General features: G+C 37.5%; 1 protein-coding gene across 8 annotated transcripts in view; it reads right to left on the minus strand.

Annotated features, from left to right (window-relative positions):
- NCKAP5 (NCK associated protein 5) overlaps positions 1–24,015 on the minus strand; it is a 1,185,533-nt gene that overhangs the window by 123,185 nt on the left and 1,038,333 nt on the right. For 6 of the 8 annotated variants that reach the window (XM_069067791.1, XM_069067792.1, XM_069067790.1 and 3 more), the window contains 4 exons: positions 22,563–22,664; positions 15,824–16,012; positions 3,899–7,662; positions 3,031–3,208 (listed from right to left, as the gene is read on the minus strand). In XM_069067791.1, coding sequence (XP_068923892.1) covers positions 3,031–3,208; positions 3,899–7,662; positions 15,824–16,012; positions 22,563–22,664 — 4,233 coding nt within the window. The remainder of the gene's footprint in view (positions 1–3,030; positions 3,209–3,898; positions 7,663–15,823; positions 16,013–22,562; positions 22,665–24,015) is intronic. The other 2 variants (XM_069067793.1, XM_069067796.1) reach the window with 2 other exon arrangements.

Genomic DNA, 24,015 nt, shown 5'->3' on the forward strand with positions numbered 1-24,015 from the left:
TACCCTCTGTATGCACCGTCCCCCCCCCCACGCCCCGGGTGAAACGCACACTGTGCTCCGAGCTGCATCCAATCAGAGCTGCAGCAGTGAGCATGTCATCCTGTTCTTCCCCAGTGATTTGCTTATTGAATAAAGGTACATTTTTTTGTTCACATTTACCTGTTTATTAAAATTGCTGTCAATGTTCATTAAAATAAGCCCTCTGGTGTTTTTCTGTCCAAAAAAAATAATAAGACAGTGTCTTATTATCGGGGAAACACGGGTATAAACTCCTTGAGGGCAGGGACTCTTATTTTTGTCTGTATGTTCAGTGCTTAACACAATCCCTGGAACATACTGCTGTTGTTCAGTCATTTTTCAGATGTTTCTGACTCTTCATGACTTCATTTAGGGCTTTCTTGGCAAAGATACAGGAGTGGTTTGCTATTTCCTTCTTCAGCTCATTTTCCAGATGAGGAGATGGAGGCAAAAAGGATTAAGTGACTTGCCCAGGGTCATACAGCTAGTAAGTATCTGAGGCCAGATTTGAACTCAAAAGATGAATCTTCCTGATTCCAAGCTCAATATTCTATTCACTGTACCCCCTACCTGCCAGGAATATAGAAGTAGCTTAATAAATGTTTTTGGATTGAATGATCATTACTTATATTTACAAAACACTTTCAAAATGCATAAAGTGCTTCCTTAGTGGCCCGATGAAGTAAGTGGTACAAGTATAATTGTCTCCATTTTAGAGATGAGGAAACAGCTACAGAGACCTAGGTGACTACATAAGCTCAGGCCATCTGTTCCTAATACCAGTTATCTTCCCACTACTTTTCTCTCCCCCACTAAAGGACACTGCCTCTAAGAATAGCAGAGGCAGAAGGGACTTTGGTGATTAGTCCAACTTCCTCATTGTATGGATAAGGAAAATGATTCCTAGGGGAGATTAAGTGACAGACTCCCTTCAAGTCACACAGCAAGTTAGGGGCTAAATTAGTCAGAACCCAGGTTTCCTGGCTCTTCTTCTAGTGTTTTGCAACTCTACCATACTGCTTAGCTGTGAGGTCCTACTTCACAATTTATGTTCAAAATGTACAACAGGTTTTCACTATGGTTCTACCACTATTTCAGGTGAAAACAATCATTATTTTCTTGGAAATTAACAATTTCCATAGATTATCACACTAAGGTATAAAGAGATATTTTTTTAAAATGTAATTTACTCTCAGAAAGAAACTAGATAGCTTGGTATTCAGCTTAAAGTATTTCATCTACTGTGGATGGAAACACATGATTAATAATTATTAATAATTAATAATTAATACATGATTAATTTGACCTTAATAACCAACTAAAAAAATTAACATCCGTATCATTTATGTATACTTTGGGTAACCTAGGTACTTCACAGGAAAAATAAGTGTGCTGTTTCTTAAAGATATTCTAAGAGGTCTAAATGAGTCTTATTGTTACCCTGAGAAAGAATGTATGGGGGAGAGACAAAAAGCATGGCAAATTACTTCAGCATTAGGAAATAATAAGAGAGTAAAGATGAAATTGTAGAAGCAAAGTACAGGGATTTTTTGTGTCTTTTTTTCTTTCTTGTACTTCTGTACAGTGAAGATATACCCTAAGCTGTCAGAACCATATTAAATGGGGCATAGTTAAATTGAGTGGCTCTGATAAGGGCTCCACGGTGCTATCAAAGTTTTAGATCAGTTGGATTGAATTTCTGGCATATTGCACATTTCCAGACTTTCATTCTCTCTTTTTTCCTTTTCAGTGACACTACAAGGGCAGTCTTAGATATGCTTATAATTTGTAGTTTTATAATGCAGGGGACATCTACATTTTCAAAGAAGAGATGATACCATGCAAGCCAGGAGCAAAGAAAAAAAAAGTTTTGCAAAGTACACAGTCTGCATACTGTTTCTGAGAGCTTGAAAAATGACCTTGTATCTGCCTTGAGTCAAGATAGTTATTTGAATGAAAAATAAAAATGTGCATTTGCTTAAAGTTTAAGTATGGCTGTGATACTTTAACCTTAAGAACTCTAAACATCAATAATGAAGCTAATAGGTTTTCCAATTCCCATTATGATTATGCTTGAAACATTCTCCTCCCTTGAAGTATCTCCCAAAGAAATGCATAATTGCTTCATATTTCAAATTTTTCTCTCAGAAAATGGTAGCAACTGCCATATTTTTATAGCCTTCTTTTATAAGAATAAAAAAATTTATGGATATATTCCTTCAATAAAAAACAGAATTTTTGTAGAAATGCTGCAAATCCTCCATGAAGAGCAAATGAATAGGACAAAATCAATTATTTGAGCAAAAAAGACTATGGGGATAGGATATGGATACAAATGCAATTTGAAATATAAATACTGATTAAAGTTAACACACCCTGGGAAGATATATATGGCTTTCATTTAGAGAAACTATTCATTGATAGTTTCATTTCAATAGTAAGAGATAAAAATGATGTGTGCAACTAAGTTCCAAATAGTCTTCCTCAAATTTTATAGCACTTCCAGCTTGGAGTGGCTTGAATTGGCATATGTGAGTCCTCTTAAAAAAGATACAAAATGTACCCCCAAGACATCAACCATAGCTAATATTCATCATTTCCACTTCTCCAACCAAATTTGCTCCATTTTGCGGTTTTTGATATTGGAGATGATCAACATAAGGAATTTCCAGCACAAGGGTATAATTTTAGGAAAGTACATTGGTGTCTTTTGATGGGAACACACTGTGATTATGCCATCATTTTGTATATGTAGTTGGAGAAAGTCCTCACCAGCAGAAAATGGAAGATCATTACAAGTGGCAGTATTGCCCAGTTAATAATCAAACTGCCAGGGTCTTGTACTGATTCTCATCCCTTCTTCCCTCCTTTCCTTCCACCCCAATCTCTTAACTCTATTATTTATGTAATCAAGTTGCTATAGTGCTGTTTGTCTATTTGGATGGAAAGGCCCTATCCTAGCTCAGAACACAGAAATACAATCAGGCTGATGCAGCATGTGAAGGAACTTACCAGGGTTTCATTCGGTGTTTCCATATCAGCTTTGGTTTTGCTGTTTTTCTTGTGGTTTCCTTGTGTGCTGATAGAGTTGCTGGGAAGAGTGGAGCCTTGGGAGTTGCCCTTAGACACACTCCTGTAGGAAACATTATTTGATTCACTTTCTGTCTGTTGAACTGCTTTCTTATCAACTCTGCAGGTAGAAAGTGATTTCTCTGATAAATCACATTGCCTTTCTTCAATCACACTACTTTACGCATTTCTTTAGTGTTTAAAACAACCTTCCTAGACCTTTTTGTTTCTATACCTTCATTTGATAAATATTTCAAACCAGTTCTCACAAAATATGTTGCTTACAGTTTCAGGTAGTGGATTAATTTAGTTTTCCCCATTGAATTCTTTATGTTTTTATGAAGAAAATTGCTAAGGGGGCAAAATGAAAACAATGTATGGTTATTGTTAAAGGCCCCCTCCCCTCCCTTCCCCCAGTCGAAAATGTAATTACTTTTGGAAATTTACTAAGTATGTTTTCTGGTTTACAATCAATGAGATCTGCATACATAAAAATGTATGCATAATTTCTTCCATTTCATGCCGTATGCGAACATTCATGGTTCCTGGGGTAGGTTGAAATTCTAACAACTTTGATAAAACTTACCATTCTTTAATTTCAAAGACCATTGGTTTGGTTAACAAAGTAACATGGACGAAATTATCATTTTATTGCTAACATTTTTTTTAATTTTAAATTCTTGTTAATGTATAAAAGACTGTTACTGTGGATTTCTGTTGAGGAAACATGTTTCCATTGCATTTATCTTCCCAGCAGCCTCCTTTCCAGAAAAATAAAATAAAATAAACATGGCGAAGATCAATGACTTACCTGTTTAAAAGTTCTTTCATAAAGGTGTCTTTTGTCAAACATGTGGCAGGACTGAGTCTATTCTTTTGTTCAAACTTCATTTGGACATGAATGTCATGTGGAGTTCTCATATTCCTTTTGCTTTTTAAGACACTGTCTGGAACATCTCCCATCTCTGTTTTTCTGTTGAGTTCATTTTCTGTCTCACAGTGCAGGTCAGGCTTTTTTTTGTCTTTCTTTTTCTCTACTTTTTGCTGTTTGTTTCCAAATCCCAAACTCTTTGCATCTTTCTTTTCTACTTTGGTTTTGGAGATGTCCATTTTTCTGCCACTCAGAGCTGGGAGTTTACTCCTTCGAAAACCAAACCAGCTGGCAATGGAGGGCCCCGACTTTTGTTTACCCTCCACAGTGGAAGACCTAGTTTGCACTTGGCCCTTTTCCACATTTTCCTGAATGCAGAGCATGACTTTTTCTTCTATTGTAGGTGGGACAGGGGCATCTTGGCTTAAATCTCCCATTTCAGAGGTGTTTGATGGTTTCCCAGGGATTTCTTGCTTACGTGTACTGCTTGCTTCAAGATGACCTAGGCACTGAGTCCTTCTTGGACTTTGAAGGGAACTTGCTTGATCTAACAGATGAATGGGTGATGATGGGGATGGAAGGCATCTGTAGGGACCATTGCCTTGTTGCTCAGGCATAGCTATGGTTGGGAAGTCTCCCTGAGAGGGTGACCTGTGTGTTTCAACCCTGGATACATTATGAATCTCTTCCATTTTGGGAGAAACCCTGAAAGGCAATTTGCTTGGACTACCATGCTGGCTGCTGGAGCTGTTTGTACTTCCATGAGATCCTTGCCGAGAATCAGAATCTTCCAATGGCTTAGTAGATATTGAAAGGTTCTCTGTGATTGACCCTGAAGCTGTCTTGTTTGTGAATCCATCAGTAGCAGAGTTCTGGCGAGTGAGAGAATTGCCTCTCTCAGTTGTATTGGTAATGATTTGAGTCCGTACTTTACCAAGACCTTCAGAGGCAGCAGTGGAAGGCTTTTCTCCAGAATGAACACTGAAACTTTGACTCCGAGCTTTGGCCCCATTCATTCCTAGAGCTGGTTTTAAGTGTGGCTTGCTGGAAGAGGTGGACCTCTTCATAAATCTGTTTTCTGATATATCTCCCCTGTCAGCCTCTATGTGGTAGTTCTCAGGCGACTGTGGAAGGGTGCTCTCAGGGGCAAGGCCTGAAGCAAAACTGCTTTTCACGTCTAAATCCATCGCTGACAGATTTGATTCACCACTTGTGGTAACAACTCTTGTTAGATCCAAGGATTCTTCTGGCTTGGACTTGCTTGCTATGGCACAGCTTTTGGAAGCCGCATTTATATTCTCCTTTTCCTGTTTCCCTGGCACAGTGGAACTCTTCCTGAGTGGTTGAGGGGATTTTACAAGTACTTTGAGTCCCACAGGGAGACGGGTCTTCAGTCCTTTGTCATGAGAACCTTGGATGTTGTTTATGGTCTCATGACTTTTAGAGGATGGGGATGATGAGGGACTATTAACCTGAGATGACACTGATTCATTCCCACTAATGGGGTGAGACTTCGGTGATTTGGAAAGACAGTCATTGTATTGTCCTCTCCTTCCCGGAGATGAGCTTTTTGAGGGAGGCATTTCTAGTGGTCCACAGCCTAAGGGAATATTCTTGGTAGTCTGTAAGCCTGTTTCAGAAAGTCCTTGATTATTTCCAGTAGCTTGGTGACTGGAGACTTTTGTAGAACCTCTCTTAGGAGATACTTTTGGAGGGCCTGGACCAATTACAGCAAATGTACTAGAAGACAGTTGACTTGTATATCTGCTTTGGATCATTTTTTCTTCAATAGATGAGGGGTGAGAGAAGTCAGGTTTTTTGAGTGCCATGATTGATTTTTTTCCCTGGACTTCAGGCATAGCCTGACTCGAAGAAATGACAGTACTTGGGGATGCTTTCAGTGGGGAGGACTTTAGTGTGGTCTTTGCCATTTCACTAGGGACACTGGTTCCTGGCTTGCTGGGTAAAGGTGGTGAATGTTCATAATTAGGCCTGATCAGCAGTGAAGCTGACCTGCCTGGAGGGGGAGGTGGAGAAGGTGGTTTGACCATTTCTTCTGGTCCCAAGTTATAGTGCTTCTCCTTGGTTGGGGGCTCCCCATAGTCAGTGGGCTCAATGAGGGGTCTTGGCAATAATAGAGAACTCTTAGAGCCTTTGACACAGTCACTCTTGACAGGATTTTTGAAGCTGTGAGGAAGCAGCTTTGGCTGTTTGGGGGTATGGGAGTCAGGCTGTAGATGCAAATGATGTACGGGGCTCTGGGCTTTTTGGAACCTGGAGAGTTTTACAGGAAGTAAGGCTGGTGATTTTTCTAGGGCCATGGAGCCAGGAGGTGAGGGGACAGATGCATCATCGGGATCTGTTACCTTTGATTTCTGAGGCAAAGATTTCCCCCTGCTCGGTATTTTAGTCAGGTTTTGTTTGTGGTTCATACCCACGGACACAGAAGACACAGAATTGCTTCGGTATGTTATGTTATGTGTTGATTTGGCTTCCTTTTGTCGCTGAGTATTTTCTAGTATTGATCTTCCAGGGCTTAAAGACTCTGTGGGCATCGCAAGAACACCTGTATTTCCAGTCCCAATGATATCTTTGTGAGTTCTTTTCTCCTTTTCATCTTCAGGTGCCTTTAAAATGGTGTAGTCTCTTGCATTCATTCCTAGCTGCAAATTAGTGATTCCCTGAGGTAAGAGTTCAGTGTATTCTGCATTGGGCCCAGTTGGAGCTTGGTTGATTGAAATTTCATTTCTAGTAACAGTGACAACTCCAGTCTGATGTGAGCTGAATTCAATAGGCTCCCCATCCTCAGCATCAAATATTACAGTAATACATTCTTCAGAGGAAGTCTTTTTGATGACCCTCTGCTGTTTAATGAAACTAAATGTCTTTGGCCTGCTATCTGAGGAAATGGGAATTTGTTTTTCCTCTTTACTGGAAGACACAAGTTGAGATTTTCCATGCCCCACCATGATGTCAAAGGACTGAGTACTAGGAGTTACCAACACGTCAGAAGGACTTTTCTCATCACCACTTTCTATATGTAATTCATCAAGGGTTTCATAGTCATCAGTATCAGAAAGCTGTAGATTAAGGTCCATATGGCCTAGACCAGGCAGGTCTTTTTCTCGTTGCAACTGCATGTTTGGGCATAACTCTCCCTCTGATAGGCAGTTGCTATCAAAATTGATCAATTTTTCAGGTTTTTCCTTGAAATCAGCAGAGGAAGTATTTTCTGAAAAGTTTTTTCCACTAGACTCCCAACCAAATAGACTATCAGAAACACTGTGAGTTAACTTGTTACAGTGCAGCCTGTGGTCTTTGTTTGGGATTTCATGAAGCAAGGCTAAAGAGGAAGCTTCATCATCTGCATCATCATGGGAATCAGAGTCATAAGTGAATGCCTCTGTGTCCTTTTTGCATGTGCTTCCTGTTTCTGTTGACATACAATGAGGATGCTCCTTATGGCTGCCACATTTAATTCCTGGGGAATAGATTCCTTCATTTGAGTTCATACAATCTTTATAACCCCATTTGGTTATTATAGAAGGTGGTTCAAGCAATACTTTTCGTTTCTGCAGCTTCCTTAGCCCTTCCAAAATGTGGCTTTCCTTAATACGCGTTGAGGGGAGCTCATCTGCAGGACTAGTGAAGTCACTTGGGAGGGATGACGCAATGCTAATCCTTTTTTCCCAGTTAATTGATGACTGTCAGGGAGAAAAGGCAAATATTAGAAGACAATGAAATAAGCTGGTTGGAAATATCTTTAAAAGAAAAAAAAAGTAGCCAATGAGCTTGGCATGTCCTGGTGATATAGCCATTCATTCATTTATTAGTCAGATATTTACTGAGTGCCTGCTATGTGCAAGGCAATGGGAAAGGCACTGCAGGGAACAGCAGGTCCCTGTCTTCAAGAAGCTTGTATTCTGGTAAGGGAAAAAGGGCATGAACACAACCAAGGCACAATGTTATCAAATAAAAATGGAAACAAAGTGCTCCCGGTGTACAGAGGAGGGAGGGATTATTTCTGGCTAGAGTGACAGAGAGGGCTTCATGGAGGAGGTGCAATTTGAGTCATCTTGAAATACAAGGAAAAATAAGAGGAGGGCATTGAAAGAAAAGCATGGGCAAAAAGGCAGAGCCAGAAAGGCACAAGGTCTGTTCAGAGAGTACCAAACATGTTATTTTGACAGAACCAAAGGAAGGAAGGCTCGAAGGGTAGGTTGGGGTCAAGGATTGGCTTGAATGCTAAAAAAAAAAATGCTAAGTTTAGAGTTTTTCATTTAACACTGGGAAACCAGTGAAGATTTTTTTTTTTTTTTTTTGGTAAGCAATCGGGGTTAAGTAACTTGCTCAAGGTTACACGGCCAGTTATTTCTGGGTGTGGTGCTAAGTATCTGAGCCCGGATTTGATCCCCAGGTCATCCTGACACTGGAGCCGGTGCTCTTACTCGCTGAGCCACCTGGCCGCCCCAAACCAGTGAAGATTTTTAAAAGTAATTTCCCAATATTCAGGTAGACGTCCAGAAATTTATGGTTAGTACTCTAATAAAATTAGTGACCCAAATAAGTTAAAATTCTTTTCTTCATTGCCTCTCTGGAACAGAGACCTAATAATCCCCAGGGAGAAACTAGTTTGAGTGCATTTACCATGTGCAGAGTACAGAGAAAAGGTCTGCTCCCTATTCCTTTTTTTTTTGGAGGGCAGTTGGGGTTGTGACTTGCTCAAGGTCACACGGCTAGTTTTTTTGTGTTAAGTGTCTGAGGTCAGATTTGAACTCAGGTCCTCCTGACTCCAGGGCCAGTGCTTTATTCACTGTGCCAGCTAGCCGCCTCCCTGCTCCCTGTTCTTGTTCTGGGAGTGAATCATATTTTCCCTCACCACTGCTTACAAAACATATCTCTTTGGCCTTTTAAAGGAATGAGGCATATTGCTACAGAAGGAAGGCTTAGTAGTTAGTTGTCCCCCTGCAATTTTCCTCTTTTTTGAACAAATGTGAACTAGGAGGAATATCCTGCTCTCTTTCCTCAAAAAATCAAACCTAAAGAATATGATCATACTCAGACACTTAGGAAAACCTAAGTGAGGTCTAGGAGGTCTGCCTTTTCATTCTGGGAAAGATCAAGTGTCTAATGCTTAGTGCAGAGAATTAAATTCTATCAGATATGGTTCTTTAACAAGTATTGACCACAAATAGTATGTGTCAAAAGTATATACACAAACCCAAGATTCGTAGTATATTTATATTTATGATGCCATAGACTGGAGCCATGATATTTTTGAGATTTCTATAATAATCTCAAGCTTATAAGTCAACTGAATGTTTTCTGGCATTGAAGGTTTGTCTATAAAAAATAACTTGCTATGAACAAGTGCAGGTGTGTTAACTAAATGATATACGTAATATTTTTTAAAATCCCTAATTCTAGTACTAAAAGAGGATGCTGTAGGTCAGTGTTCTTGGGTGATCCAAATCCTTAGAAAAAGAGTTAGATCCCATTAGGGAGTCATAGCTATTATAGAATCACCAGTGAGAAAGCTGTCACAGCTTGGGGATTTTAAACCTGTCCATGATCCTGATAGTTGCATTCACAAGAACAGAAAGAGATTAGAAAAAAAAATAGCCTATGAGAGACTGAAAATGCCATATTTGTTTAAGCTACAGACTTGCTCAATTTATACTCTGTGAACACCTCTCTACTTTTGCTAATAACTTTACAATTTTTGTGCATCCCTTAACCAATTTAAACCTCACCTCCTCTGTGAAGCCTTCCTTGTAGTTTCTATTTCACAATCTCTCTCTCTGTCTTTCTCTCTGTCTGTCTGTCTGTCTGTCTCTCTCATATTTAACCTTCCCTGGAATTTACTGTCTTGAATTTAACAAATGCTTCAGCAGACTTTTACTAAGTACCTGATATATGCAAATTGTACCAGGTTTGGAAGAAACAGCTTTAAAATGGCATCCTATCTGCTTTCAAGGACCTTATGGTCTACTGGGAAGTATGATTAACTTTGTATATATATATACATATATATATATATTCTTATTATTTTATGTTTCTTATCTCTCCAACTGGGAGGCAGTGTGTCTCTATGGATTGAGAGTTGACTTCTGTGCCAGCTAGAAATCTCTGGGGTCAAGTTCTGCCTCTAAATGTACTGGTAGTATGACCTTCACACAAGTCACTTAAACTCCCAGTGCCCTAGGCAGTTCTCTGAGACTATAAGTTGTAGAGAAACTGCTGACTTGTAGAGGTAGAAGGAATTTCCTCATTTGGCAGTTCCCTAAACCAGTGAAATATCAGGGCCATCCCCTATTTTCTACCTTCTCAACCTGATTCTAAGTTCATTAAGGATCCATTTTGTATTCTTATATTCCTTACTTACTACATACTTATGAATTGACTATTTGAAGACTAGAGAGAGTAGAAAGCTTGTTAGGAGAAATGAATAGTCATGCCATCTATCCTGCTGCTGCATCCTAAGAACCACTGTGCCTTGTCTTTTGCCCTGCATCTATACCCTTCTAAGGGTATATCTCCTTTTTACATTTATAGCTACTCTCAGTACTTTGCACAATATCTGGTAAATTCTATGTGTTTAACAAGTGATTTTTCATGATTTTTTTTTCCTGCAAGCTGCTATATAGAGCAAGATATTCCCAGTGAAAACAGATAAATAATATCTGGACCTCAAAATCTAGGAAAAGATCAATAGGTTAATTTGAGAAGATATACTTATCTCTTGCAAAAAGATCAGGAGAAATGATTAAGGTAAGAAGAGGGAAAGGTGAGGAAAGAAAAGGCTTACACTCTTAGTAGGAGAAAGAAGTAATGAAGCTTGAGTCTTATTAGGCAATTCCAGTTCTCCGTATGTCCATAAGAGTGGAGGTAGAAATAAGAATTATAATTCTAGTCTTCATTTGCTTGGAAGAAAGTATTAATGAGGGTAGTGTCTTGGGTTGATCCCAAAAGCACTATAAGTTTCTTTCTGTTTCTTGATCACCAGATATACTACTAACCCCGGCCAATCTTTCCGATGAACAACTGTGTGTGTCTGGATTTGGGGAAAGTAAGGAGGAATCAGCACATACCCATCTTCATTACTAGGAAAATAACTCAAAACACATGTGGGATAGTGGTATCACAATCATGCTATAAGTATGATATGTTTCATACTCTCATTCTATTTGCTTCTATACAATGCAAAAAGAAATTTACAAAAGAATATAGCAAATTTGGCTACATGACCTTATGTCTCTGTATTCATGTATATGTGAGTACTTGACTTTTTCTGATATTTTCTTGGGAACCAGGGATATGCTTTTGATGTTACAAATTTGTGCCCCTTAAAATGTTATTAATAGAATATTTGATGACAAGCTATGTGAAGTTTCTTGAAAGTGTGCAGATAGACTCAGGGAAGAGATCTCTTTTGAGCACCATGGTCTTCTCTATAAGATAGCCTTGCCCAGGTGAAAAAAGGTGGGCAAAAGAAAAAAGAAAGGAAAATACTTAGTAGAAAAGAAGAGTCTGATATGACTAGATAGTTCATGAAATCACCTGAGAGACAGAAAACATCACTAATCTTCCACACCCCCCCCAAATTGATAAGACCTCAGACCCTCACTGAAGATCACTGAACAACTACTTGATGGTAGCAATTTTGGTAATGCATTGAACTTTGCATTAAGAATCAGATCACAAGAGGAAAAAAGCTTTAATATTCAAGCTTAAAATCTTTTCCCAGATCTTGATAATATCCAGTCAGATTATGGTGGGCCTGCCTTCTGATATCTATTTTCTAGTAGTTATGGAGGCAAATGTGTTCCTTTTGGCTTATACAGTTCCCATCCTTTGAGTAAATCCATATGGATGAAATAAAAATTCCCCAGCATCATCAGGTAATATCTTCCACTGTGGCTCATTCATTGTTTTCTTCCTTTTCTTCCAATTTGGAAAATAGCTATTGCAAATAGAGTGGATTAGACTTGCCCAATGGGAGCAATAGGAGACTTAAAAGTAGATAGCATCAGAATATCATGAAAAAGAAACAAATTGTTGCCACCTAGAGCTTGTTCTAAAAATAAAGCAAAGGGCCAGAGGTCTTTCATAAATCATTATTCGCATAATCCTTCTAATATTCATAAATATATCTGTAGATCTTTTAAGTAATTCATGTGAGTTATATGAATTCATTTACATAAGTTGTCATTACAAAATAATGATTAATTTTGAAACAAATCAAAGTTTAAATGTCCAAATATATTGTCCCTTTCAATGAATCTGCAAATTTGCTTAATGATATTGCCTCTAGTCAAACACTTTTAGAACCCTTTCTTTAAAGTTCCCTTCAGAATATTTCTTCAAAGGTAGCTCCTCTCCATTATCTGGGGATGGACTTGATTTTAGGGAAAAAAAAACCCAAACCAAACCTATTTGGAGAGTAAAGTAGGTCAACTAGCTGGAGAATAAAGGTTCCAGTTGAAACTGGCATGCATCTATAAAATAGCGAGAATATTTTTCTTGGGTGGCTTAGAAATTGACTCCAAAGGCAACAAAATATTTCTCTGAGATTTTGGTGTAACAAATGGCAGTATCCTTGGGATAAGTATAGCCTACTAAGGACTACATTCATTTGAATGCATAATTTTTCCTATATTTCTTTTAAAAATTCATCTTTTTACATCCCAATAATACCACCTAATCTAGATAGTCACAGGACCTCATCATGGGGCCTGCTGTTGAAGTCCATTTTATAGATGAAGATCTGTATGGTATAGAGAAGTTAAGTGTCTTGTTAAAGAAAAACTCGAATATGGGCAAGAACTAGGACAAAATGTTTCTGTCCCATTATACCATAAAGTTTTATGTTTTACATCTAGTAAACACTCTAGATAAAGAGATTTCTTAAGGGTGGACTTGTATAATCCTGAAACAAGAAAGTACATGCTATTTCCCTCCCTGGTTCTATATAATCTATAGAGCAAAAGAGAATCCTAAAATATCCCTTACTGTATAACCTCCCATCTCTACCTATTGACCTCCTATCCATGCTTCCAGGCTCAATTGTAATACTACGAAAACACTACAAAGACATGCCATCCTTCACCCACCGGAAAGTGATTTCTCCTTTTTATGAATGATAGTACTTTGTTTATATGTCTCCTGAAATATCTGTCACTTTTGCATCTTAATCATTTAATTGAAATCATAGAAGGATAAAATATGAATTAGGAGGGACCCCAGAGACCATCTAAGCCATTTTCCCATTCATTGCAAGAAATTATTGAACACCTTCACAAAATCTGTTTTCTTGTTACTACTATTAGCTGGTCCTACTTCTGCCTTCTGAAGGCACAAAGCATAAGTTGAATGAATCTAACTCATGATAGCCCTTAAAATATTTTGAAGACAGATATCATCTCTACCCTAAGCATTCTCTGTCAGGTTAACTAGTTCCGACATTTTCAATCAATTCTTGTAAATCATGATTTCAAGTGCCTTTTCCATCTTAACCATGTGTTTTCCGTTTGTTTGTTTTGTAGCACTCAGTATTCCAGGTGTGGTGTGACCAATAAAGAGTATAGTGGATAATCAACTCTCTTGTTTTAAACATTTGGCATTCACTAATTTAGCTTGAATTTGAATTTGCTTTTTTAAAAAAATTAATCAGCCAGGTCACCAAACAAAAAAAATATATTCCTTTTTGTTTTCACTAGAAATATTTTCTAGCTATGTTTCTCTGATCTTATAGTCACTTAGCTTATTTTGCGAACCTAAGGGCAGGACTTTGCATTCATCCTTTTACAATTTGTATTACTAGAATTGCTAGGATTTTGTTTTGATTAAATCTTTTTCATTGTTGATTATTTCAACTAAAGAATCAACTATCCTACCCAGCTTCATTGAAATGGCATTATTTTATAAGCAAAAACATCCATGTCTTTATTAAATTATTAATATTTTAAATAGAAAAAGCATGAAACAACCATATTGCATATTGATATATAACTCCTTTGATATTGACATAAATCTATTTATCAATATTCTTTTATATGGTCTGTCAGTTATAAATCAACCCAACTCAATACCTTATCTGGTCCACATGTCTCCATCTTCCCTTCATGGATATGAGTAATAATATTGTTTTAATATTTGCTGAAACCCAAATATCTATTCTTATATGTATACATAGCATGTGTATATGTATGTGTTTATAATATCTATGATCTATCATATTGATAACTGTCAAAAGGGGGAAATGATAATTTCCTGTTATGCTTAGTGAATACATGCTGGCTCCAAGAATTCTCTACTTTCCTTCCTGCATAGCAGAATATATGAGGTGATGTCAAGCTGATCAATATTTAGATTTCAAAATCCAAATTTCTTTTTTGAATTCAAAAGCATTTCTTCATTCTGCTTTTCTAATCACGTTAGCAGGTTCTTTCAGTACTGCAATTAATATGGAGCAGGTTACATAAAATAAAGCAACTGAGTATCTGTCTCCTTATCTGTCCCAGTTTTCAGTTCTGTCTTGTCAGTTTTTCTTCTCTCCTTTCTAGTTTGATGATCATTCCCCTTGACAGAGAAAAGAACAACATAGTCGCACAGTCTAGCTTTTGTTCTGGCTTCTGCTGACAGCACCACCTTTACATACTGGCCTTTCCATCACAGTACTAGAGTGAAAGTTTCCAGAATTTCTTCATTCCTTTCAGTTTTCATGCTTTACCTAGAGGAAACTCACATATTTATTAATCCCTTCTCTACATGATGGGGACTGAGAATAATACAAATTGGAAACTGCTAAATTAATCTTGGCTATCCCAGAAAAGTGCCAGATTTGCTTAATTAGTGATTTCTTTTTTTATCCCTTAATAACCTTCTATACTCAACAGGAAACACCAAGACACACAAGCAAAGTTCTTCCCTCTTCCCAACTTTGCCTTGTCCCTTCAGATCCAGCCATTCACTGGATCAAATAATTGTATCAAACACACAGCCTGTAGGCTGCATTGTAGTCTGCAAGCTTCCCCAAGATGATTCCCTAGGAACCAGATTAAAATGTAACTGAGAAATATTTAATAAAATAAAGAAAATACAATAGAATATAATGTTAATATGTTATAATTTCTAAATCAAAATATGACTGCATAAGGGATCCTTTACAACAGTTGTAAAACTGTAAACAGTCCCCTTTTCTATTTAAGTTTGACACTACTGGCTTAAATGACTTGCCTAAGCTCGTAAATGTTAGAACTGAGATTTACACCTAGTTCTTTTAACTTCAAATGTGCTGGTTTTTAAAAGTACTACTAGTGAAGAAGTTCAAACCAAAGAAAAGTAGAGAGAGATCAACCAGTCAAAGGTATTTCAACACTTGTCACTTTAGGATATAGAATAAGTCTATCTCAGTTTATTTTGGCAATCAATTAATCAATAAGATTTTAATAGATGCCTACTAAGTGTCAGGCATTCTCCTAGGTGCTGAGGAATAGATACAAAGTACAACAACAAAAAGCTTACATTCTTTTTTTTCTTTGCAGAGGGGGAGGGCGGGGCAGTTGGGGTTAAGTGACTTGCCCAAGGTCACACAGCTAGTAAGTGTTAAGTGTCTGAGGATGGATTTGAATTTAGGTCCTCCTGACTCCAGGGCTGCTGCTCTATTCACTGTTGCTTAGCCACCCAAAGAGCTTATGTTCTAATTCTATTCAAATACATTCTTTATGTTTGTTGAGGTGTATAGAGATAGAAACTTCTCTCTGATCCATGGCTGATCCATACACTCCATTATCAACTCCATGAAACTAGGGATATTTTCAAGGTACTGTCATGCAGTTACTGTGCCTGGAACATTGGTCTTACCCTTTTACTGAGAGTCTTCCCATCATTCCAAGTGTAGGAGGAGCCACTGGAGTATTCACTACATGTGCTAGACAAAGAGAGTTCACTACTGCTGCAGCTGTTCCGGGGACAGAGACGTCCAGAGCTAGTCATGTTCAAGGCAGGGCACTTTGGGACAGGGACTCCAGATTTTGCATTTAGCTGACATTCCTATAAAAAGGGGTGGAAAAAACCAACACCTTGAAATATAAATCTATTTAGGAAAGAAAGTGCAAGTTTACTTTGTCCTAGTCTAAAAGCATTAATTGACTGATTGATTCCTGTGGATTTTCCTAATCCACAAGTAAAACTAATGTAATTTTTTTTCCTAATTTCTAATTATATCAGTTGGGGAAATTCAGTGATCTTAAAACATGATTATAGCACCTCATAATAAAGCAGCTTTCCATACTATGGATTTAGCAGCATGGTGTAGTGGGAAAAAATAAAGATACAAAGCATTGATTCTGTCACTACTCAGTTCTGTGGCCTTCTTGGGAAAGTCACTTCTTCTCTTGGGTCCTTAGTTTGCCCTCTTTTTACCCTGGACTTAATAATCAAATCAATACTAACATTGTTCTTGGAAAGAATATGTCAGTTGGTTGCCCTATAGATCAACTCCTCATGCACCACATTCCCCCATCACCACACAAAAGTGTATGTGTATCTATGTATTTGCATGTATGTGTATATGGGTAATGTGTATGTGTGTATGTATGTATGTATTGTTCCCCCAGCCCATTATAATAAAACCTTGAGGACAAGAACTTCTTAATTTTTGAAATTGTATTTCTATAACCTAGCAAAGTGTTTAGCAAATAATGTTTAAAAAAAAAGATGAAAGGAAACACAAGAAATGTGTGTGTGTACTTCCTCATTTCCTACTGCAGTATTATATAACAAGATCACACTATTAACTATACATACACACACATATATGTATATACACACATATATGTATTCATACACACTCTTGTTGTTACAATATATTGCATGTTATCATGAGTCTCACACCTGGAGCTCTCTCCCTCCTTGTTTCCGTCTCTTGACTTCTTCAAATCTTAGCTCAAATGCCAACTTCAAAAAGAACCCTTTCTTTGTCCCCTTTAAAGCTACTGCCTTCTCTCTGTTAATTATCTCCATTTAATCCTTATATATCTTGTTCCTACTCAGTTTTTTGCATGCTACTTCCCCATCGGACTGTAAGCTCCTTGAGGGAAGGGACTGTTTTTTGCATCTCCAGTTCTTAGCACAGTGCCTGGCACATGTAGGCACTTAATAAATGCTTATTGTTGAGTTGACATCAAATCCTCTTTATTCAGATGCAAAATTCTAGATTCTGTGTGAGGAGTGACAAAGCTGTTTAAATTATACTGCATCTGCATTAGGCATGGGCTATGGGAAAATGCCACAGATGAAGCTGTAAAAAGTCCAAGTACATCTTGACAACTACATTATAGTCCTTTAAGGTAATAAATGAGCCCCCCATGAGCTGGACAAGGTAAATTAATTTGGTGTCCCAAATGCAATGTCCACTGAGAATGGAATCTCTCCATTACCTTTGAATTCCAGTTTGCTATCTAGTCTAAAGCTTTGCCTAAGAAACTCTTTGATGTAGAACAATCCATCTTTGTGACACCTGTAGACAGCCAAAGCCTCTTGCTTATGCAATTTATTGACACTTTATGGGTGCCTTTAGTACTTGAGTAGTTATCACCCTTCTCCAAGTGTAATTCCAGCTGACTGTGAATAAATGCCAACTTTGGGAAACAAAATATTGAAGATCAGAAAGTACTTTTGCTAAAATATTAAACCTTTGTATAAGTAAATATACAGGATGAGTTTAATTTGTTTTCTAACCAATGCCCACATGCTTAATAATATTAGATCTTCTCCAACATTAGGCATATGAATTGCTACTGACATTTCTTCCTTGCTACATAACTGGTTTTTAAGATGATCTAAAATTCCAAGGAGTCTAACTAGCATATTGTGGGTTTTTTTTTAAAATTTAGTCTTGAATTTCATTAAAAGTAAAATTCATCTCCAGATCCAGCTTTGAGCAATATTTATTGATTTTTTTTAGATTTTGCTTATTGCCCGATGCAGCTTAGTTGGGAAGGATGCTTTCATATGTATGTCTCAATAGAAGATAACAGACTTGTGATTATATGAAACATAAGCAGCTGGTACAACTGCCAGGCAGATCAACCCACTGCTTAAATCCTGAAGATACCTCATGACAAATTTTAAGAAATATTATATTGAGCTGCACATCTACTTATGGCTTTTTCATCTTCCCTATTTCTTGTCACCCCACGTTTTATTGCTTCACTGTTTGAGTGAAGAACACAGTGGTGGTTATTAACAGCTTCATCTGCTCTGACAACTCAGGTGCATTTATACTGGAGAAGCTGTGGAGGAGTTGCTTACCATCCTGCTAGCAGTGTGTGTCTAAGAGCTACACAATCCTAAATATGACAAATAGATCTGTAACCACTGTGCACATGTAAAGATTAGTCCTTTTATTCATTCATGATTTATAGATCTCAGTAGGCATAGAGATTAAAACACAGACCAAGACAAGACATTAAAGGGTAGAAGAACAGAGAAGCAGAAGGAGTAGATAATTTCAGCAGCCCCAATTAGGAATATTATCACACTTGGGCAAGCAACTGGCCTCTGAGTTTTGGTTCTTGGATAAAAAGATACTGTGTGGCATTGTGGACAGAAAAATCTTCATATCCAGTCATTATTTTACAAAGATATAAAGAAATATTTTTCAAACAGACCATGCCTACATCAACCATTCATAGGGGCAGAGGGCAGAATGCTTTGCTGCTGTTATTTGCAATTCTGCCTTGGAATTATAGCGTGTTCAGGGCCTTAAAAGCTTCAAGAACTGTCTGCCCCAGTCACACTGCTATCTTTTTTGTTCCTCTGATACACCTCACACTTCTCTGTAACTATACCTTTGTTAATGGCTGGTTCCTTTTTCTAGAATCTTTTGGTTTACTTTTCTTCTCTACCCCATCCAAGTTCTACTTATATTCCAATGTCTAGATCCCATCCCATTTCCTTTTTCCTGTAAAGCTTTCCCTGATCATTCTAACTGCAAGTGGCTTCTAACCTTCTCTTTGAGAATCACAAGACCATAAAGTAGTATAATGGTAATGGGAATTTGAAGATCTTCCCTGCCCCTTAATGAGCCTAGGGGAATTTAAGGATCTTCCCTGATTTGAAAATATACTCTGCCCCATAATAGGCTGAATATGGTCACATGGAGCCTGTGGTGGTTGAAGTTTGCTTAGGGGAGGCTTGTTTTTTCAGGAACACCCACACCTTGTTACTTTGTGATTGGGCAGTAGGCCATGAGGATTGTGCTGTTCTCGGACCCTGGAGAAGGCCAAATATACTCTGATGTGAGGTTTTACTTTGGGCCTCACTTTGGGAAGAGTTATGTGATTTGGCCAGATGAGACTCTGGGTAGCCATTGAGTCCCCCAACTTTGAAAACCCAGATATTGGTGTTTCTCTCTCTGGTAACTAACACTGTATGTATGTAATGGTCAGACAGATAGAAGCCCTGTCTGCTGGTCTGTTGAATTGTATTATTTTCTCTGTCTGTATTTTTTGTCTGCTTGTAACTTCTGTTTGTATTCTCTGAAGTTCAGAATGCTGACTTTCCCCCTGTACTAGGTAAATGATATACGTTTGATTAAAGTAAGAGTGTTAATCTTTTCTGAGTTGCTTTCCTTTAGAAAAGCAGATCAAAGAACCTGTGCTAGCAGCCATCCTGGGTATGCGAGGGTGCTTGCTTCTACAAGTGGTAAGGGACCTATACAGTCCTACAATACAATTATTTATACTGATTATTTGGAATTTGGCATTTATAGCATAATATTGTATTGGCAGGGTAGAATAATGGCTAGAGTTAGCTTCAGAGCCAAGAAAACCTGGGTTCGAGTTCTGCTGGCTGACTATGGGCAAGTCTCAGCTTCTCAGTATTCTAGAAAACTCATTAAGAGTAAAAGTTTTTAGCAAAGTATGACCTGATTTAATAGAGGGAACTCATCTAGGAGCTCTCTATATCAGTGAAGTCATTGGTCCAGTCCCTATCTCTTTGGTATTATTAGCGATCCTTTCATGCACATATTGCTGATCCCATTAATCAAACCATAGTCCCTTTAGGATGGGAACCATGGCTTAAATTTCTTTGTATCATTTTAGTACCTAGCACAGGACCAAACGCTGAGAAAAACATAGTAATATCATAGATTTAGCACTGAAAGAGACTCTAGAAATCATGTAGTTCAACACCCTCATTCTACAAGTGGAGGAACTGAGGCCCATAGAAGTTGACCGACTTGTCCAAGGTCACGTGGGAAGTGTGAGTCAAGTTTGAATTCAGGTCCTCTGACTATAAATGCATTATTGCTTTTCCCCACATTACACCACAGGTAGTAGAAGATCAATGAACATTTGTTGATTATAGATTAAAAACATTTGGAGTCAATATGATGCTGACAAACACTGTCACTCTCAAAGAACATGATGGAAGAATTCTGAAGTTATAGTTCTCTACTGTTATAAATTTTTTCTCTAGAGGTGATTCTGATTCTAAAGATTAAAGTAAAGCAGCAGGAATGAATAAGGAGCAATGTTATGGGGAAGAAAACTAGCTGCCAAAGTAATTTTCCATGTCTGACCATGTTACTCCCCTACTCTATAAACTCCATTGGCTCTTTATCACCTGTAGGTTCAAATTGAAGCGCTTATGTTTGGCTTTCCAGGCCTTCACAACTTGGCCTCAACCTACTTTTGCAAGTTTAACATATTATATTACTCTCCTCCTGGTACTTGACAGTCTAATCACACTGGCCTTCTTGCTGATTCTCCATCTTTCCTGTTGGTATTTCCGCACTAGCTGTCACCCGAGCCTAGAATATACTCCCTTCCCAGCTCTGTCCTTGAGAATTCTGTTTTCTTCAAAACTCGGTTCAGCTGAAACCTTCTGTATGAAGCCTTTTCTGATGTGACAAGCTGCTGGTGCCATCTCCCTCAGACATTTACTATCTGTTTGACCTCTGGTTAGTTACTTAATTTCTTTGGCCTCAGTTTTTGTAATTTTGAAAATGAGGGATTTGACCTAGATGACCTCTGAAGACCTTTCAGCTCTAAATCTCTGTTGCTATGATCCATCCCCCCAACATCCCTTGTATTTATCTTTCATATATTTGGTATAAACTTATTTGTGTATATGCTCTTTTCTTTTCCTACCTTTTGCAAGCTTTCCAAAGGTATTATTTCATTTTTGTCTGCCCACCACCTAGTCCAGTGCCAGATACATGTTAATAAATACATTAATAAATACCTGTCCATTAATTATTTGGAAAGATCATTAATCTTGGAAGGAAATGACCTGAGTTAGAATCTCGATCCTAGTATGTACCAACAGCCAATATCTGGTAAACCATTGAACATTTATGTGCTTCAGGGCTTTTTTTTTAAATATAAAATGGGGGGTGGTGGTGGCTAGGTGTGAATAGAGCACCTGCCCTGGAATCAGGAGGACCTGAGTTCAAAACTGACCTCAGACATTTAACACGTACTAGCTGTGTGGCCTTGGGCAAGTCACTTAACCCCAAATGCCCTGTCCTCCCCCTTCCAAAAAGCAAACCCTCCCCCCCCCAAAACGGGGCTAATACATTGCTATAATGATCTCTAAGATGTCTATTCAGAAGTCATGGCGTTCTATGAAATGTAAATAATTCTTTAAAAAGAAAACAAAACAGCATATTAACATTTCCATGTTATCTTAATTATATTATGTTAATTTGAAAAAAATATATACTTATAGTTTTGCACTGAATGTAGAATTTTTCCATCCTTTATTTTTATACTACCACCTTGAGCAACTCATGCACTTAAAAATCTCACTGTGTGAATTATAATACAAAAGCAGCATTTCAGTTAAACAGAGAATGGCAGCCAAGAATTTCTTGGATGAAACCTACACAGTTAAATAATACGGCCTTAAGGCCATATTATAGATTGGATGCTATTAGTATGAAATTATAGCATTCCACTAAAATTTAATTCTAATATAAGTTAAAAGTATTTACCTTTGATGTAGGATATCACATTTTGACCGACAAAATTATACAGTAAAATAAAGGGCAAGTTATCTATAAGAATTCAGCCATTAGTTTTTAATGCCTTTACATTTCTTTATATTTTTATCTATCTTTTGTTTTTAAGTTACCTTATTTTACATAAATGAGCATTAATAGTCATGCTCATTAAAGTTTTGCCAAATAAGCACAAAACTAACCCTACATTAAAAAAATGCAGAGCTTATGAATTTTTTAAAAGTTCATACATAATATATCATAAAAGTAGGATGAATAATATGGTACATAGATTTTAATAAAAAGCTCCTTGACCATTTCTCAGAGACTTTGAGATGTAATCAATGCCCAAAAAGGTATCTTGGGGACATAGCAAAGATTTATGCTTTTTTTTGCCCAGAGTGACACTTTCTGCTTACTATATCAACTAGGGACATGATATTGAATTTCAAGGAACAGAAGAAAGGAAAGTATTTTTACCTGCCTTACAACCCTTCAAGGATAAGTTTAATAGTACACCTGTGACATCATTCTTGATGAAAAGAAAACAGTGTTAGAAACAAGCGATTAGAAAGCAATAGGGAGACTCACATGAATGTCAACATCTGTTCGTGATTGCATCAAACTTTGGTTTCTTTCTACCTCTGAAAGCAAATCCCCTGATGAAAGGTCCAAGATGCGTGAGTGAAGTTTCTAAGGAATGATAAAGAAAAACCAAAGGAGAAGCTTAGTTAGCAATAATAGTTTGTTTCACAATTTCATCGAGGACAGCAAAACTGTAGAAAGAGAGAGTGATTGCCTGATTAAACTGCATGTGTTAAAGAATCACAGAATCTTAAGGCAGAAGGGCCCGTAGAGCTCAAGAAGCCCAACCTTTACATGAAGTTGGAGTCTCCTAATTGGAAAGCTTGCTACAGATGCAGAAAATACTTTTGATAATAAAATAACCAATGAAAAACTACTCTAATGAATCCAATTTGAGAGAGTCTAGTCACCATCACACATGATATGCTGGAAAATTAATACTAAGAAAAATGTAAATATTTGGAGACATTTATTTAAGGATTCGAGTGGATCATAATGAAAGGCATTAAAATGAATGTTTCATATAAACATTTAAACATTACCCCACCCCTGCCCCATCATTTTCACCTTGCTGTCTTAAACAGTGGTGAGAACTTGAGCAAAATTATTATAAAAGTGACCCTATTTCTAAACAGCATTGATCTTGTGAAATCTTCCCTTGGACACTTTTTAACTCAAAGTCATTAATGTCATCTGTTAGGAACAATTAATGTGAATAGAAAATAATTGCATCAGGGAGCTGGGGACTCAGAGGATTTTGTGCATTAATATTCACATGCTGTTTGATTACATACTCAATTCTTTACTTCAGTTTTGCTTGGGAGGACTGCTAAACCAGTGCCATTTCCCCATATTAATTTGTATACCAATTACTAGGGCTTTCTGCACACATTAAATTTGATCTGTTTAATTGCAAATACAATAAACCTCATGATGTATGCCTAACTTCTTCTAAACTGATGACTTTTAAAAAAAGAGAGAAATTATATTTACTCTCTGGTTTGTCCTGGACACTACTTCTCTGACTTTAGACACCACCAATCTATCAATTTAACACACATGCACATACACACAAACTTTCTCTCTCTTTCTCTGTCTCTCTCCCTTCCTTACTCCCTCCCTTCCCTTGATCCCTCTCCCTCTCTCATATACATATACTCTTCTACATGACTTTCCTTTTCTTTGCTAAGATAGCTCAATTGCAAATTGGCTTTGATCCAAACAATTTCATATATTTTGTAATACTAATTAATTTTAGGGTCATTTCAGAGATCAAAGGTTACATCAAAGATCACAATTTATTTGCTTTTTACTCAGCAGTTTCCTTCAGTTCCTACCACAGTCTGCCAACAATTACAGCAAACAGTGAGTGAATAATCAACATACTTCTCCACCCCCATTTTGCTTCTGGTGTGCTGCAGACTAGAGTGGAATGCCCAAGAACGATGATAATACCAGC

The sequence above is a fragment of the Petaurus breviceps genome, unplaced genomic scaffold (genome assembly GCF_028583685.1).
Source record: "Petaurus breviceps papuanus isolate PSGF00001 unplaced genomic scaffold, PetGlider_PUasm1.0 90752, whole genome shotgun sequence".
Classification (NCBI taxonomy): domain Eukaryota; kingdom Metazoa; phylum Chordata; class Mammalia; order Diprotodontia; family Petauridae; genus Petaurus; species Petaurus breviceps.